We start from the raw sequence: 19,722 nt of genomic DNA, 5'->3' as shown, positions 1-19,722 counted from the left end.
TGATTAGTACTATAATGCTAAATCAATTTTTTAGAATTATTGTAGATTTATTTTTGAACCTTTTGGATTATAATGCCGTGCTACATGAAGACTGTTAAAGTATAGCCATATTCCTGTTCATTGGTATATTAGCACATTCCAGACCATGGTAAATTGGAATATTCGAGAAAACAAGCACATTCAGTTTTATAATGTATATGCAACTGGAATCCGTTTGGAACTAATTTGGACTTGTGATAGATCAAGTAGGATTATTTTGGATTTATTTCTCATGACTATAAGTTCCTTTTAGACCTGGACCTCTCCTGTAGCCTAGTGGTTACAGCGTCGGACTCGAATGAGGAAGGTCTCATGATCGAACCCTGTCCGAGTCATACCAAAGACTTATAAAAATAGTACTGACAGCTATATGCCAGTGTGTACAGCATTAAGAGGTTAGGCTTAGCACTGGCCAGATTGTTGTCAAGATATATATGAGTATTCACGGAGTTGTTTCTTCTTCCAAGCATGACCAAAGCCTAGTTTACTACATTGTTCACTAGTTGTGCTCAGTCTAAGATTTCTGATAGTTTGAAAATTATTTTAAATTTGTATCAGAACTATAATTAATCGAAAGGAAAAAGATATCAGCGAGATTATTTTATGACTTTATGTGGATATTTCTATAATTGTGAATCTCAGATATACATCTTGAATTTGCTGAATGTTCAGTGATAAAGTAATCCTTGTAGCCTAAGTCTTAAAAGATGTTTTATGCCAGACAGCATATTTTGAAAATATTGTAAGAAAGAAATCTACAGTTGAACTTAACATTAGGAAATGCTGAAAGTTTCGTGTGTCTGTCTCTGAGGGTATTCAAGGGAACATTAATATATATATATATATATATATATATATATATATATATATATATATATATATATATATATATATATATATATATATAAAGAGACAGACAGAGAGACAGACAGGTAGACAAATGAGGCAGAGAGATAATCACAATGATGTGGTGTTACACTAAGTATCAGAAAGAACGAAGACTTAAAAGATTTGAAAAGAAAACAAATACAATATTTCCTTTAATACAAAAGGTAAACAGTTAAAATATTGAGTGTCATTGATTTGATTTTTAACGTAGTTTTAACATTATTTGTCAATCATATCGCTACGATGTCTGAAGTTAGGCAGTTTTTTGTGATGTCACGCAATGGATCATCATGCAGCAGACACTTAGCGTCATGTCTCACCTAGTCATATTATCTTGACAACAGGTGGATCAGTGCTATCAGTAACCTCATAGTGCTAAGCACCAAGCTAGGGAGCTGCTAGTACCATAATAAATTGCATGTGCTGACTTATGTTTAATATGTGCTTAAACATTTCTGGAAGAGCATATCCGTGCATTATATAAACACTTATCAGAGATTACTGATTGATATGCTTTCTATCAAAGAACAGATTGACATATATTCAATAAATGTTGACGATCAACTCATAAAGGTTAACTCTGACTTTAATTAAAATGTCAATATGTTTCGTTCCACATGAAACAATTGATAAGATCTTAATAAGTAGGTACTTTTGAAAATATGAAATTTGATCTGAAGAAGCTATTGGCCATTTGCATACCTGAGACTTTTAATATTTCGTCAATATGTTGTCATTTGGTGAACCAAACATTTTAACGGCAAACTAATTTAACCGCAACACAAAACATTGCTCTTTAAAGACACATCTTAAATTATAATTATTTTGCAACATACATATATAAATTCAAGAGCTAAACCCCGATAGTTGTACTTGGTATGCACAATATCGTTATAGGACAACAATTTCATGAAAAAATATTATGCAGAAAATCTTTCTTCATTTTCAGTTCATCAGTTAAAAATGATAGTAGGACAGAAATGTGTTGCCTTCAGAAGTATTTATATATTTCATGTCAGGACATCAAAATGGACAATACATTTAAATGAAGAGGGCGTTCCCACAGATTTTGGATACTTCCTTTCTTCGCTAAAGGCAACTATAATTAAATATAAATCATTGGTACTATACTATATGAGTAAATGCTAACCTTACAATATATTATCTTTCGGCTAAACAGAAGATTGACTTGTATACCAAACTGCGTTAGTCTGATAGTTAAATTGAAAATACTTTGAATTATTTTTCATAATTACTGCTTAGAACATAATAATAAGACTAAACATGAACTACAAATATTGCGGGGTTCTTAATTCAATTCTCTGCAAATTGAGGCCGAAATCACTGATTAATTTTGCAAAAAACGAATCAAACTCACCATATAGTAGCATATCACAAGTTTCCATTGTTTCAATATTTATTGATATGGCAAGATACGAATCTGTAGACCATTATGAATCAACTGAATCTACTGAGGCCACGTCGCTTGTATAGGAAATATACTAACTTTAAAAATATTTTCCGGTAGTGTTTCCACACAAATTGCTGAAGAGTATCTTACTGTTAGATTCCAGAGTCTGGCAACCATCCTCAGGATTCAACGCAAACGGACAGCGGCACTGACATTTTCCGTAGACGAAACTCAGGTACCCAGCGTTATGGCATTTTAATGTGAAATTCTGGCAAATGGTTTCTGGACAACAATAGTGTAAAAAGACAACATTTAAAACAGGTTGACGATATATAATATTTTGGTTTAAAAAAATTCTACTGTTCTTCAGTGGAATGTATTTATGATAGTACCTTCCTACGTCCTCTGTAAGACATTTGCAACTGCCCATAAATTACCAATGCTGAAAATTTCTGCACTCTTATCCACTAACCATAAGTACGTTTTGGATGATGCAAATCCTGTTAGAGAGTATTTAAATAATTCCTTATAGCGTCAACGCAGCGACGTAAGCTTTAATGTATTAGGACACAGTGAAAGTTTTCTTTTATTTCCAGAAAACTCCTTAGGGTCAAATTCATTTACTATAAAGTAACTACAAACGAAATAAATTGAATACTAGAAACCACTTATGCTATAGATCTTGGTCCCAAGTTTGATGTCCAATTTTTCAATACTTTCAATTCTCATATACAAGCTAATTATGTTAAGATACGATGTTTTATAGTTCAAACTCGAAAATTCATAAGGTTTCTGGTTCAATCCATTATGGAGGAAAATGGTATTTTGAAATCTGTTTTACGAAATAGAAATTCCTTTTTACAAATATGTCTTCTAGTGAATTGATTTAAACTTTCTTTTAAATAATTTTCTACAAAACGTTAGTTTTTGTAATATAAAAAAAGTTGTATGCATCCGCACAGAAACATATGCTATAACAAATGTGATTTACTACTACTGATAAAACCTGTAACCGGCACAAGATTATTGGATCAGTATTTAATAACATCCTTATATAATTCTTACCATTGAGTTTCAGTGGCAACTGAACCTCATAGGCTGCATAAAAGTAGTCAGTGTTATATTTTTCGTTGACCAAGTACTCCAATCTGTTGTCAAGTACAGTCATGACTCGTTGTCCATTAGAATTAAAGTCCTTAGGAGAGGAAAATGCAAGAGTTATGAATTTAATGGAACAGGTGAAATTCTGTCATTAAAAGGATTAAAAACTTACGTTTGAAAGTATCCGTCTGCTAGAATGCTGTCTCAGTTTAAACAGTAACATACTTTGAAAAAGCTAGACTTTATGGGTTGAATTGGCTCCAAAGAGAATATTATCGAAAGATGATTTTAGCTTGTGGTGCAACTATTTTGTTTTGCTAATATTGGTTTTTTTATTTTTTTTATATATAAAACCTTAATTACAGAGTTGCTAACGAAGTAAAAGTTTCTGAATTAACGTTATTCTCCTTTACGAAGAAACAGACATAAATTATAAGGAAAAAGATACATAATCTTTATTTGTTGGTTTTGTTTCCAACTCAGTAAGTATACCGCTGAGAATCAAACAAGATACAACTCCTCATGCGATTCTCATTAATCTCTTCAATTTATATAAACATAACGTTCATAATACATACGTGTCTGTTAGGGCATACATATTCTTTTGTTCGATTAAGACACTTAATTCTTAATCTTCCATGCTTATTTGACATGTTGGTTAGATATGGATACTATACTTTACACAGTGTTAATACAATTGTAATTAAAACGATTGGAGCCTTATTTACATACTTAGTATATATGTAATTGGAATAATTTCTTAACTTACCCAAAGTCCGTAATGCATAATTGAATTATGGTCATAGTCAAACGAGTACATGTTTTTTCCAGATGATTTTACAAATTGGCTCCTATAATCTGAAAAAGATGTCATATATATATATATATATATATATATATATATATATATATATATATATATATATATATATATATATATATATACAGCTCAGGTGGCCTAGTGGTTACAGTGGTCAGAGTGTCCGTTCTGGTTGCAAGAGGTCGTGGATTCGTACCCATTCTGAGTCATATCAAAGACTTATAAAAATGGGCCTAACAGCTGCCGGGCTAGGAGCTCAGCATTAACAGGTTAATGTTAGGACTGGTCGGCCTGGTTTAAGGATAATGTGACTGGGCGGGACATCATGCTACATGTCTGCGGCATGATGCCCCAGCGCTAGACATCACTTTAATCTGCCACACTATACACATCGTAGGGATAAGCCTGGAAAATTGCTAAAACTGCCTTAAAAATCTAAATTCACAAAAAACTTTATATTTCTCTGTGTGTGTTATCATGGATAAAACAATTCTTGTAAGTTTAAAATTGTACTCATCTGAGTCTTTCTATCCTTAAAAAAACGATCTGAGCATTTATCAAGAACTCATATTTTCAAACATAGCATAAACTCTTTTGTAGAATTCGCAACCTTAGAAAACAATTTGAGGTATTCAATGAAACTGGGCCCATCTTATAATATTGATGATAATAGACGTTCATCAGCTACATATATACACATTGAACACACTTTATATGAAGTTAGGTCATATTACTGTACTTATGAAATGCTGCTATATATTGAAGAATTTTTCCCTGCAACTTGTTCTGCACATTTCTTTCCTGGCGTTATAATTCACTTTAAGCAAAAATCCGCTTAAAGCAAAGATATTTTCCTGGTTACTATTATTTTTTAATTTCCTAGCACAAAAAAGGAGCGTGCAGCTAGAAAGCTTTTATAGTAATACTTATTTTTGTATAGACATCTTAATAAAATTTATTCCAAAGGATGTATACCCCATATTTCAGTTTCTGCTATCAATTCAATACTGCAATGCCAGCTACACTAAGACGAGTGTGATACATGTCATCATTTCAGTATAAAAAAGCAGAAGAGTTTTCCTGTTTCTTGATGTATTTTCTAAAGATTGTTTTTTTTTAGATTTGGTAATTAACAAAAGATCTCAACTAGATTATTTAATTTCGTGGAAATTGGAGTAGTTTTCATTGTCAGGACAATCCAACTTTGCCGACTCTAATGGTAGGAGTCGATCCATCTCTCATTTGTCTGGAGTCCCTTACAGAAGCCATAAGGCAGCGCGTCCTAGAGGGATATATGTCATAGAAGTTTAACGTTTTATTGTTTTCGCCCTTTGTCGGCAAACCTTTCTCTGTCGTAGGAACGGTCAAAATCATGCCATCAATGACTATGTCGTAAGATCAGACTATCTTATAGGTGACAAAATAATGTATAATTCATATTAAGAAATCGAAGATAATAATTCTGCTAAGTTTGTCCAAACCTCGAGCTTGTGAACGTACGAAACTAGGTATCGGTAGAAAAGCAGAGAACAACATAATGGGAACAATATCAACATGCTTCTTCTAATCCAAAACTGTACATGTTACACCTTTATAAACGTGAAAAGAAATATATTTATAAAAAAAATAAGAAGGCATACATAACGTATTGATTGATTGAGAAATGAATTGATATTATGTTCAACTGAATTAAAATGATACAAACTAAAATATTTTTTGTTTTCTGTTTTAATGCTTATGTTACTTTAACATTTTATTTTCGGACCATCGCAATGAAATATATTGAACATGTACCCAAACAGATTAATGAAAGAGTTCTCATTTCAAAGAAAATTGAAAGTACTAGATATTTTAATCATTCGATTTAAACGTATTTAACAATATTATTGTGTTCCTAATATCCGTATATAAAATGTATGATCCGTATTTGTATAGTCGGTATAAATATGTTAACTTACCTGGGTTTATATTGTCCCAGTTAATTCGTATACTTGAATCCCTATTCGCATTGTTTTGTTCATGATGTAGACCTAACATGTGTCCAATCTCGTGAGCAGCAGCAGCCTAAAAATAATAACAAAAATAAAATCCATGACTGCATGCATTAGTGACATCAAGAACAACACCAGGTTAATAATACTATTTTGTTATAAAGACTAACCAGATTGTTTAATGATCTGTTCAATCTCGAACACATGAGCTTATTTTGCAATCAATATGTTATTAGAGCACATTGTCGTTTCTGGAAATATTCTAACGCCTTAATATTGCAGATGGCAATAAACATTTGTTGCACTTATTGCTCACTTCTTTGTTTAAATGTAAATGCCTGGTCTTCCCATCGAATCTCTTTCTCTCCTTCCTCCCATATGTTGACGTAATTTGCTGTGAGGGAGCTTTTCTATGTTTCTCTATGTCAATTCTGACTGTAGAGAATAATAAATGTAATGTATATAAACAACATTGACATATTTTCTTTAAAACTGACATTTCAAACACTGTACAAAATTTACGAATAAATATAGTCTGTATCAATTATTGGTATATGTCCATTAACACGGAAAAATCAAACACAAAATTGACTAGCTAATGCAGTTTATAGAAAATATTTATATTTTCATTTCAAAACCGACATTTCAAACCCTTCAGAGAAATAACTTATAAATGTAGCTTATATAAAACACTAGAATTTTTTATTTGAAACTGACATATATAATCAAAACTGACTAATAACTGTTGATTATATAAAATATTGGTATTTTATATTTGTTTAAAATATAAAAAAAAGATATTTTGTTATTAAAACTGACCTTTCACAAACTGCACAACACATACACGACAGACAAATATAGTTTATATAGAACATTTATATTTTCTTTTTAGAATGACTTTTTAAGCTCTGTATATAATTGACTGATACCTGTAATTTAAAGAAAACAGTAGTATATTGCTTGTAAAACTGACATAGCAAACCGTGGAGAGCATGAATAAGTAACATTAGTTAATAAAATATATTGGTATTTTGTCTTTAAAAACTACATTTCAAATATTGTACCTAATTTGTTTAATGACTTGTTTATATAAAATAAAGGTACTTTGTCTGTAACATTGATACTTCAAACCCTTTAGCCAATTGACTATCTGATGTTGTTTATTCAACACATTGGTATTTCATTTTTAAAACTCATTTTCTAGAAAGTACAGAATTGATTAATATGTGATGACTATATAAAACAATGTCATTTAGTCCTTAAAACGAAAATTTCATTCCTTGTTTAGAACCGACTAATAAATGTAGTTTACATAAACATTATTTGTATTTAAAATACCGTGTTATCATGAGTTCGATCATGCTATCAATGCAATGCCTGACTGTATACATGCATGCATACATACATTATATACGTACATAAGGTACATACAAAACATTCAGACTGTATATACATATGCACAATCTACTTTTATTTACATAAAGAGCATGCAAATGTATATACACATAATGAATATTTAGGTAGGATACATACTCCACCGCAGGGTGATAAAGTCTGAATGTTAGCACTAATCCTTCCCACCAAGCTCCCGCATCCACTCCCCCTGTAAGAGTATATTATAATATAAAAAGCAACTGCTAGCAAGTAAACGCAATAAAAATAATATAACGGTCCTTTCAGGAACATTGATTTGGTCATATGTAACAATCAGAGAAGGATTCTAACTAGCCTAAGTGGTTTGGACTCTCATTCAGTATTTGTCAAGGGCAGCTACAAAACTGAATCCAATAAGATAAACAAATCAAACAATGAATAGACAAGAACGCGCCAATTAAACAATAGTTTACTTGATTGAACGTCTAATGATATTTATTGTTTGATAACCTTTGATTTTGCGCTTCATTGGTTAGAATATGTTCGATCTTCATTAAATTTGCTATTTTGTGCCTTATTGCTTCGATCTGTATTGAAGTATATCTGTATTGAAATATCACAATGTTCTAGGCATATTCCAGTGATGGAAATGTCTTAACAGCAAAGTTATGTTTGATTTGCCGCATTGCAATTCAAACATTTTAAGTGCTTATTTCACGAGAATAACTTTTAAGTGCGAGGCTAGTTAAACATCATGGCCTGCATTAAGGATTTGGGACTTCGCAGACCTAGTACGTTGACCTGGAATCGTTCAAGCATGATCCAAGATGTCAACGTGCAATAACACTGAAAGATAAAGTAGTTCCCCCCCCCCCCAAAAAAAAAAGAAGAAACAACCTCTTTTCCAAAAGTTCATATATTTTTCGTGTTAATTTTATTATATATGGTTAGAGTCAATTGAATCACCTTGTAACTTCGCCGATTGATTGGAACACCTTAAAATAATAATTAATAATATCGCAGAATAACGAAACTGCAAGATACACTATTACTGTTTGGGAAATTAGATATTTAATCCAAGATAAATTGGAAGGAATGATCCGTTTATATCAGGTGCATTTAAACACGTTATTGGGTGTGCTTTAAATGGATGAACTGATATACGTTAACTAAAGAACTGTATCTTCTCCTCTAAGTAATTGATAGAAACAAAATACAATTACTTAGAATCACTCGATCTAAAGTCATTAACGGGTAATCACTTTTCATAATGGGTAGCCTTATAACCTTGTAGCAGGTGGGTGTTTTAATCGAAATAATTCATTTTATAAGGTTATCCTGATTCGCCCGAATGTTTTCGCAATATTAGTAATTCGAACGGTCTGATTCCTTTGGGCTTCAAAGAAAAAGCGAACTGATGAATTCAATTAGATTTTCAAACATATTTTGTTAACGCATCATATGATATACATCTAAGACGAATTCGGATTTCCTAGAAATGTATGTGCAAAGGAATATAAAGAGCTGCCTCAGATGTATTTGTTTAAACAAATTACAGTATGATTAAAAGACACATAACATTCTTTCAATATGAGGTAATTCGCATGTCTTACCATCGATTTACACAAGATGATAGTACAGGATTAGCAAAACCGCTATCTTTCCGCTATAAAAGCTGAAATTCTTTAGCTCTTTGCGATCTTTATTCCTTCATATAAATAAATAATTCAGGTATCACTGATATCTTTGAAAGTTTTCCATAATATATTAATTTGTTGCGTGAAGTAAGCATTTTGATAATCTCAGTTCGATTAGTCCAGGTAAGTGGGTTTATACGCGCATAAATTCGGTACTTGTTGTGGTCCAAGCGAACAGACTGTTATAAGCTAATTTGATACTAGTGACGGCTGGTCTTTGTCTAGTTTATTATGCTGTATCACAGCGGACTGAATGATATCTTCGGTGATGATGTAACACTTGAACGTTTTAGTCGAAATGTGGTTTAATTTTAATACTGAAACCTTTCTAAAGAACTCAGCGTGGCTCAGATATTTGCACACACACACACACACACACACACACACACACACACATATATATATATATATATATATATATATATATATATATATATATATATATATATATATATATATATATATATAAACCTAAATATAAACTGTTAATGAAAAGATAAAATATAGAAAGAAAATGGATTTGTAACGTGTAATTATACAAAGATATGTACAATAATAAGAACTTACATGATGAATATTAGAGTGGTGTTATGGCCAAGACCGTATAAAGCATGAACTGTTGGTGTATATGGTACAAAGCGATAGGCTGTCACCGCCTCCCATTCTTTCATATACCGGATAGACGCCGCTTTCCAGGAGTCTGCTGCAGTTGGTTTAATAATAATAATAATAATAATAATAGTAACAACAATATTACTAATACATTTGAATTTTAAAAAAGAAAACTTGAAGGGATTGCAAATATGTGTCAACATCGGCTGTTATCTTCAAATTATTCTACATTTTGTTTCGGAGAATGCACATGATGCGAGTAATATTTAGTGATCGCGTTTTCAATTCTGTACAAATTCTATCATAGACGGATCATCAAAATGAAATGCGTATAATGTTATACCGAAAATCCTCACCGAGTGTATGTGAGTCTTGGTGTATGATCAATAAGGCACATCTGATACTTCACGGTTGAGACAAAGCCTCAAAGCCATGAGTTACGAATGAACAAGTTTTCTCCATGTGCTAAATGATTTTAGAATTATGGTCCCTCCCACAGAGCTGAGGTCATTTATGTTAAATACCGGTATGTTTGAAAACCGACCTATTAGTCACATGGAGTTTTGAATGAAATTTCATCCATTTCTATGATGCCTCTGCGTCATAACTTTGAATTATGCACGACGACCAAACGTTCTCATGGTGCCTGGCTTCCTAATAATGTCTAATGACGTGCCAAAATAATCTTAACTACACTTAGTGGATTTGAAAAACGTTCAGGTACCATCAGCCGCTGGATCCGTTTTTACCCTTAGGACCCTGCCCAATGGCTCAGTTTTGCTCATGAAATTTGAAACCAGGGAAGATGTGTTTAAGGAAAATATGAATATGTTGATGAAATACATGTCTATCGGGATTGTACTTGTTATTTGCTATAAGAGATTTAAATCACTGATATTTATATCATTATGAAAAAATGAAATATATAGTATCATAAGTAAAAAAAATTAATTTCATATTATTGCATACAATTCGTTCATTGTATTCACAAGGCTTTATCGGTGCAGAGTATTATTATTATTTTTATTGTTATTATAATATGAAGAAGAAACAAAACAAGAGAAAAGAATGATGACGATGATAAAGAATGTACATTAAATACGTCCTGACATTCAAATGCATGTACTTTGTGATTTATAAAGCATAATGAATTGTGCAGTTCAGAGGAACCGTATCTTGTTTTCATAAAAATGATGAATATAGTTCCTACATTGTTCTGTGATAGGGTCGGGAAATACATAAAACTCCTTGCAAGGCATTAAAAGAACATTGACTCAGATTCAATCAATCAATAAGGAATACATAAATGAAAAATGGTAAATCTCGTTGTGCCTGATAATTGTTAGATATGTGCGTAAATCCTCCAGTTAAGATTACAGTTATCAGCTTATCTAGCCTCTTTTCTAAGTATCGATTGCTTTCTCTCTTCGTTTCCAACTACCTAGGACAGGAAGAGCGCCTTCACTGTTTGCATGTACCTCATCAAGCCTAATCTCTAGCTGGCATTAAAATGTGCAGAAGTTGTTTATTTTATTGGATTTATATTATATTTATTGAATTTTTGTGTAATAGAGATATTTCGACATGGTTTTTCGACTTCAGGCACAGAAAAGCCCCCACCCACCCAATTAACAAACGTATACCGCCGTGATAGTACAGATTTTGTGTCGACCAGATATTGATTCATACCTTTATTCCAGTGAACAAGTTTCAGTTTTGGAACTGTGTCCATGCACACATATTTATATAACAGATCGATCTACCTTATGGGTTACAGACAATCTCAATGTTTTGTATGTTAATAAAGAACTGACAGCGCTCCTCGGGACATTCCGCGGCTTAGATGCAGTGGGTTATAATAGAATAATAACGGCTACACTTAAGCGTGAATTATTGTCTAATTAGTGTTTATTGTCCATAAATCTATCATAAATATGAGGATAAGTACCATTTATATACTTCCGACGTCAATCTTATAGGGATTACAGAGAAAATACTTATGCTATATCAGATACGTTACTTGAAAGCACGCGAAATCCATCTTTCCTATTCTATGGTCTTAAACAAGTGATACAAAATAACGAAAAGCAGGAAGTTTCCTAAAATTCAAGAAGTAATTTTGTCCATTAAATACAAAGTGAAAATGAAAAAATAGATCACGGTACAGCGAGTTGAATCACGATAAATCCCCGAATTAATAACACATTTCCTAATGAATAAAGCTCTGATTAAACTTTACTGACAGTCCAAATAAATTCTATCTCTAAAGGTGTCGATGTACTTTTAGTCCCTGTAGTCTCTAATATACTAATATGCCAGTGACGGCAATTGACATGCTGTGCCAACAATCGTTTGTAGAATCACAGTAATATATTACGAGGTTTCCTTCTTTGTATTGTCATCACAATTCCAGTAAACGTCTCTTTCCGAGAATGTTACTGAGGAGCACTGTGTATTTCAACAGTAGCGAAATGGGTCAAACCTTTAAGCAAACGTAAGTGGTTGACACGTAAAGTAAATGAGACCAGAGACAAGGTGGACAAATTATCATCATATATATAGTCTTGAATTAATGAAGAGCATTGTTACACATGGTCATGTGTGTGATTGATCGATGTAACAAATAAAACTAATGGATCTTATACAAGTCATAATGTGTTACCACTGCAGACTTTATAAGAAAATGCTGATCATAAAGTGCCTCAAATAGTGATCTTTACTTATGTGGGAAACTACTGAAAAATAAATAAAGAAACATGCTCATACCCTGAAAGCATCCAAAACAACATATTTGGAAGGTACTGATCCCCAAAGTGTGAGTATTTATACAAACAATTTGCAAGGGTTCATAATGTTAGGAAAAGTATACTCTATTTGTAAATGTTATGCAAACAATGATACAGGAAATTCATGACCTAGCTTCACACATTCCAAAAGTGTCTGCAACATATGAAAAGTATATCGCCAAGCAACGCTATACATATCTGTCAGATTAGAACTTTTTAACATGAGAGTCAACCATGTTTCCATGCTTTACATTCTCACATTTCTACCTTACCAATCTTTATGAATAGTGTGAAAAGGATCATGACGAATAACTTATGGTATGAATACAACTTTAGGAATTCTCAAAGGATTTGGACTTTATAAATTATTAAATATTTGTGTCTAAACTGACAAAAAAAGTATTCCTCTCAGCAATAAATAGGTTTGAATACAATCTAAGCAACAAGTGCGAGCAGCTATGCAATGGGAATGTCGATTCATATACTTGACATATTAAATAAGGTGTACCACAAAGATAGTTTAAAAGCGATTAAACCAGACAAATACTGACTAACTTACCACTCAAATAAAAAGATTAATACTTAAAGTAAAGCCTAATTTATGTTGAGGTGTTTTAAACAGAAAAACGTTTCGTCCCGAGTCGCCAGAGGATCTGATTCACGAATTAAAGTACAATAGCAGGTCAATAGTGACACAATTCAAGTCTTATAAAACAGGATAAGATATTACAAGCAAACAAGCTAACGGACACCAATGTTTGTAATCTATACCGAAAGCTATGTGGAAATAGTATAGATACTTCAATGCCATTAGCAATGGAAGGCAACACAATTCTGGAGCAACACATGGGAAACCTCAACCAAGAATAATAGTGTACCGATTGGCTTTAGACTATTAGAAAGCTGCTCATGAGATTATGATGCCGTAACAACATCGTAATAGCAAACGCATCTCTGAAAAAGCATTTACAACATTTACCAGAGAGAAATAGTTTAGACCTTTACAAGGTCCTTCGATACTGGCTAATGAATTGTGTGAGAATCAGTGCGCTAGCATGGGTGTCAATATGTGGTATAGGCTATGTAGCAAGACACTACAGGTCAATAATCTGCCTAGTCATGGTATGAATGTTATTCAACGTAATGCTCCTTAATATTATATAATATGGCCTAAACAAAACCGACATCCTCCTTAGTTTATCAAGAGTTGTTACACATCCGTAGCAATCCAAAACTGGTCGATCGCAATTATACAATATCCGGACATCACCTACAACTCAACCAACAATTATTTGCGAAAAAAAGAGAAAGACAAAAAAGGACAAAAATAAAATGTGTTTTCCAAGATCGTTGAAAGAAGAGGCTTGTTATGCATGAAAAACTCCTTAGGAAGAACAAATGAAATTAGAAAATATATTAGTGATAATGAAGAAGATTTCCTAAACTTAATTCTGGGGGAACATTTTATCATGCACAATTAAAGGACATGAATGCCATCACAGAGGATACGTAGAAAGAAAATAAGCATTTTGGAAAAGTCCATGCACAGAAGTTTATCAGTCTGGTAATTCTACATTGCGATGACTACAGCTGGGATAAACGAAATAAGCAACATTTGATAGCACCTCAAAACTGTTACTCATAATGAAGAAATAAACGCTCACGATATCTCATAATCGTTTAGAATGTATATCAGCAAATATGAGGCGTTATATAACCTAATCAATGAGTACATCAGGTTAAAATATGAATTATGCTGTTTCGGAGATCTTGTATGAAGTAAGCAGCATGTATAAAAACATTAAAGCAGCAAAGATATATTTGTAATGAAAGGAATTCCACTGAATAATTTCGCTAGCAGAAAAGGTTTATGTTCACGATATATCGAGTGGAGGTATCAAATAATTCGAAGATAATATTATGTACAAACAATCATATTATTTCCAACAATTTGGACTGAACGCACTTTTAGTTTCAAATGAGGGTCATATTTCGCAATTTGAAAAGCATGCCAAATCAACTAGAAATTCTAGCTATTTTACTCTGATGTAATTATTGACTAAATTATATAATTCCTATTCATTTTATTTCTTATTGCAAAATTGTTAAAATGCACACTCTTTATTTCCCACAATCGAGAGTGTTCTTCGTTTACATTGTTTCTGAAATTCTTAAATCACATGTGTTTTCAAATAAAGTAAACGGGAGTTAATTAAGATAATAATTGTGATTTAAAGCGAAATGAGCGCAAGTTAAACAAGAATTAGGTTTAAGTTTTGTTGATTGTATATATATATATATATATATATATATATATATATATATATATATATATATATATATATATATATATATATATATATATATATTGAAACTTCTGGTACATGAATTGATGTATGTTTGGTAACTGTTATTCATGGCTGTAAATTTTACCGATCGTCTTTAGTTTGATTTTAACAAGGGTCTGTTTTAGGACTATTAAGAGCCTAAACTTACACAGGATCTATAAATATATACGTAAGCTTGTGCAGACAACTCCTACTTATAATCTTAGTGACAAGACTTGATGAAGATTGTGGGTGAATTGCACATTTGCTGATGGGGTTTTAGAAAATTAAATAATTTCCCATTGGTTGGGATAGGAGACATGAATAGGAAATTTCGAAATAAACTGAGTAGTAAAACAAGATCTGTCAAGGAGATATGTTGAAACAAATATAGTCGTAATGAAAGACGTGTATATGAAGAGAACAAAACACATTCATTCCTATCTTGGAGTCCACCTCATCTCTCTTGCTTTTGTTGTAAGTCTGCCGACGTGTTTTGTGTTGATCTTAGAACTACACTTGCATTTGGACTTTATCATGATCATTTTGGATTCACTTCGTAATACTGTAAAATCCTCACACATGTTTGTTACTTAGGTTGTAACATTAGATCCGTAATATCTAAAATGTCGAACTTAACAACAAACATATTACGTAGAAAATCAAGTGTGATATGGCATATAGGTAAAACTTGGCCGTTGCCCCGAGACGTTTTCATACACCATATCAAACGAGTTCATTATCCTATCATTACTAATCATTTTTGTCCTACGCTCTCTAAAAGTCTCCTTGCCTATATTGAATGGATTTCAAAGCGAGATTAATTCATTAAAATCCGATTATGTTCATCAAATAATGTCAACGTGTTAAAACATTTGTACAGTTCTATTCTATACTTGCTATTCGCAGTAGCGATTTGAATACCCGTTCTTGAACATTGGCTCAACTATCTATTAATAAATGGGTATACACGGGAACGCAAGAATATTATAAGAACATGCACAGGGGCAGCCCAAAATAACAAAATTCAATATAGCTTGTAATTATAAGAGATACTGCTAAAATGTATATATGCCACTGTGTGTGCAAAACACTTTTCCAATTTCTAACTGTAATTTGTATTTTTCAAGGCAATTATTTAGTTAATTTAAGTGCTTAATTTGTTATAGAGTTTTTTCATTTCAATCAAGTTCGTACCATATCCTTTAATTTTCAGCAGACATTGCTTCTTTTCAATAGAATATATAGATATTTTTAGACTAGGATAATGTGGATTCTTAATTATGCAGCCATACAAATAGCAAAATCAGAATGTACACACACACACACACACACACACACATATATATATAAGAAATAAGAAGCATGTATGTATATATATATATATATATATATATATATATATATATATATATATATATATATATATATATATATATATATATATATATATACATACATGCTTCTTATTTCTTTGTACGACCTATAATTAGCAATTTTAATATCATTACTACCTTATTGACCTCATTTCTGCATGTGTCTGTCAGTCTATATGTGAATCAAGTAGCGAATGTCCGTGCATATATAAAATGTATATATATCTGTCTGTCTATCTTGCATATTATATAATTTACTTACGTAAATCTTCTGCAAATTTGTAGGGGATTATTCCTTTTGTCCACAGATGTCCTTCTTGTATATATATTGTCCGTTTCCTTCTGTTTTCGGTATCCTGCATCCTTTCGGCATTGTCGGTAAGGTTGGCAAGTGGGGATCCATTTTCTATCTGCAATCATTAGTAACAGAGATATGTTATTCATGAGCATATTCTCGCAGACGTACACTTTCTCAGGCAAGGATTTTAAAATATTAAAAAATCAAACGATTAAGCTATAGTAACGTCTTCCAGTTTCATATACATATACATGAGTGATACCAGCCTGGCTTTGGTGACATGTACAATTTAAAAACAATCAATTACTTCCATGGATTCCGAAGCATAATCTCGTATATTTTCCAATACAGCTCTGAATTGAAACGGGCAATATATAATATATAATTTTTACTTAAAGTTTCAATCATCCAGATGTCTGGATCATTTAAACACTTTACTTCATGTTTAGCCGCAAGGAAATAAATAGATTTTAGAACCTCATGTTTAAGTCTTCAGACAAGCTAAAACAACTCATGACTTTAGATTGCAAGATAGAGAAATAGTAATTTACATGGATTTCAATCAAACAGACTCCCATTATTATTTCGCACTCGCCAGTTGTGCTCCCAGACACATAGTTTGTTCAATATTTGTCAAAACAGACTATCTGCAAAAGACTAGTAGAAATCAAAAGGTCATTAAAATAGAGCCTAAAAAAAGACCGAAGCAGTATGCTGAGGTACGACAATTCAACTGCCAACGATCAAATTTCCTTCTTGATTCAAGCAGTCCCGAGGCTTCAAACTGCGCAAATTATTCATTGACACAAAATTACTGTTGACTTTTCTGCGCCCATCGATTGTAACTTACCGAAGGTTTCAAGATTGAAAGGACCAGATTATGTGTTCTAGACTAAACACAAAGCGTATTATACGAATATAAATATGTAAGGCGAAGTTATATCTTCGCAAACTACCTCAAACACTTCTCTATGCTATTATCAACATTAATTACTTTATTATGTTTTGAATTTAAGATTGTGTGGGTAAAAAACCGTCTTTTATGCCCTGTTATTTAAGATTAATCCACACAGTGTACTGGAGAAACGACTGATTTTATCAAGCAAATAGACGATATCAAGAACCTCAACATTAATAAAGTAAAGACAAAACTTTCCATTGCCAGACAGGCTGCATACTACCCAGACATGGTACCCACCCAGTTAAATCACAGATGGATGGATCTGAAAAATGCTCAAAGACATAACTCTTTAATGCAACATATCTCAATAAATGCGAACATCTAAGTTGAGTTTTCATGTAAAGGTCAAGTTTTCTAGTTAGCGCTTCTAGGAAGTTCCTGTTCTATTAATTAATTTTTATTCATTTTCTGCCACATTCTACCCTAGTGACGATTGACTTTATCAATATATATATATATATATATATATATATATATATATATATATATATATATATATATATATATATATATATATATATATATATATATATTGTTTTCAGCGCTTTGATAGTGTTTCCATCATTACACATACGTTCATTCAAATACATTCGACTGCAAGTCTGAGCAATAACACATGTGTCTGTGTGCTTGAACTTGCGTAAACAGCATAAACACCCATCGAATCTGAATACAAACTTGCAATATCATACCCAGTACATTTCTAGTCTAAGGTTGTATACTATAGTCCGTTTATACTTTCGAAGTTGTGTCAAAGAAAAGTAATTTGCTTGCAGTTGTGGATAGTTACATACAAACATATGACATGTACTGTAGTAATGCTTTAATACTACTAAAATAAGTTATCTTTCGACTAGGAAAACGTTTTAATAATAATGACTGTCCTCATTATGGCTGTTGTTATTGCAAGGTTTAACACCATTTTTCAGCACAAGGTAGGCTATACGTGGCAGCAAGTATAAATGGTGGAACAAGAATCCGGGAAAACCCCGGAAAGAACCATCGACCCACGATAAGCTTTCTCACATACCAACTTTGTCCGAACCCACTTGAACCGACGCAGACAGAGGTGAAACAGATGTGCGATGGCAATAATCCGGACTGGAGAGCAATTGGACCACTCGGCTACTCGGGGTTCCCATTATCACTGCTACTCTGGACATAGCTAACCGCAGGCTTTCACAATCTCGCCAACCTATATCATGAACTTTTAACTTTTTGCAGTAGCTTAACGTTTGAGAGAAATGAATGCATTGGTGGAAATCTTTAAAGAAACAGAGTTGTTCAAACACGAAAACCAGCTGATGCAAAAACACATAGCTACCAGCTCGGTACAGTTGAGCATTTTAACTATTTTGGGAAAGCTTCATATTCTTTAATTCATGTCAAAATTTAAATCTTCGTAAAGATGCCTAGATGGAGATACGTTATTGCATCCTAATTTGCAACGCTGATAGATTGTTGTTGTTGTTGTTGTTGTTGTAGAGTTTAACGCCATTTTTAAGCACAAGATAGGCTATACATGGCGGACAGTATAATTGGTGAAGGAAGAACCGTGGAAAACCCCGGGAAGAACCACTGACGCACAATAAGCTACTGGCAGGGTTTCTCACGTACCATCGTTATCCGAGCCTGAGACTCGACCTCACGCAGACAGAGGTGAGATGGCAGTAATCCGTAACGGTGAGCGCTTTAGACTACTCGGCCACTCGGGGCCCCACGCTGATAGGTAATCTAAACAGATTGAATTGCCTTTGACGTTGTATGAATGATCGGATATGCACCAACGGAATCCATCCTATATAACTAATATTATCTAGAATAAGATTTATCTTATGTTAATAAGTAATTCAGAGATAGCGTCAAACGCCGACTCTGATATCTACTTTATATATTGTAACAACTGAAGAAAAAAAAAGAATAAATACATTCCCCTTTACATCCTATAATGCACGTTTTGGAATTTGAATAATCACATAATGTCAGTGGTATGAACGTCGAAAAGGATCTTTCTTTTGAATCATATGTTTAATTTTCTATA

At 32.6% G+C, this 19,722-nt stretch overlaps 1 protein-coding gene across 1 annotated transcript in view; it reads right to left on the bottom strand.

The window, feature by feature from the left end:
* The window catches only part of LOC149777536 (uncharacterized), an 85,182-nt gene that overhangs the window by 20,860 nt on the left and 44,600 nt on the right, over nucleotides 1-19,722 (bottom strand). The window contains exons 9-12 of the mRNA XM_089941401.1: nucleotides 16,685-16,832; nucleotides 6,567-6,685; nucleotides 3,404-3,533; nucleotides 2,489-2,620 (exon numbers count right to left, since the gene is read on the bottom strand). Coding sequence (XP_089797527.1) covers nucleotides 2,489-2,620; nucleotides 3,404-3,533; nucleotides 6,567-6,685; nucleotides 16,685-16,832 — 529 coding nt within the window. The remainder of the gene's footprint in view (nucleotides 1-2,488; nucleotides 2,621-3,403; nucleotides 3,534-6,566; nucleotides 6,686-16,684; nucleotides 16,833-19,722) is intronic.

The sequence above is a fragment of the Sinohyriopsis cumingii genome, chromosome 18 (genome assembly GCF_028554795.1).
Source record: "Sinohyriopsis cumingii isolate HCF-2022 chromosome 18, ASM2855479v2, whole genome shotgun sequence".
Classification (NCBI taxonomy): domain Eukaryota; kingdom Metazoa; phylum Mollusca; class Bivalvia; order Unionida; family Unionidae; genus Sinohyriopsis; species Sinohyriopsis cumingii.
Note: the sequence above shows the minus strand (reverse complement) of the source record. Positions and strands in the feature narration are given on the sequence as shown.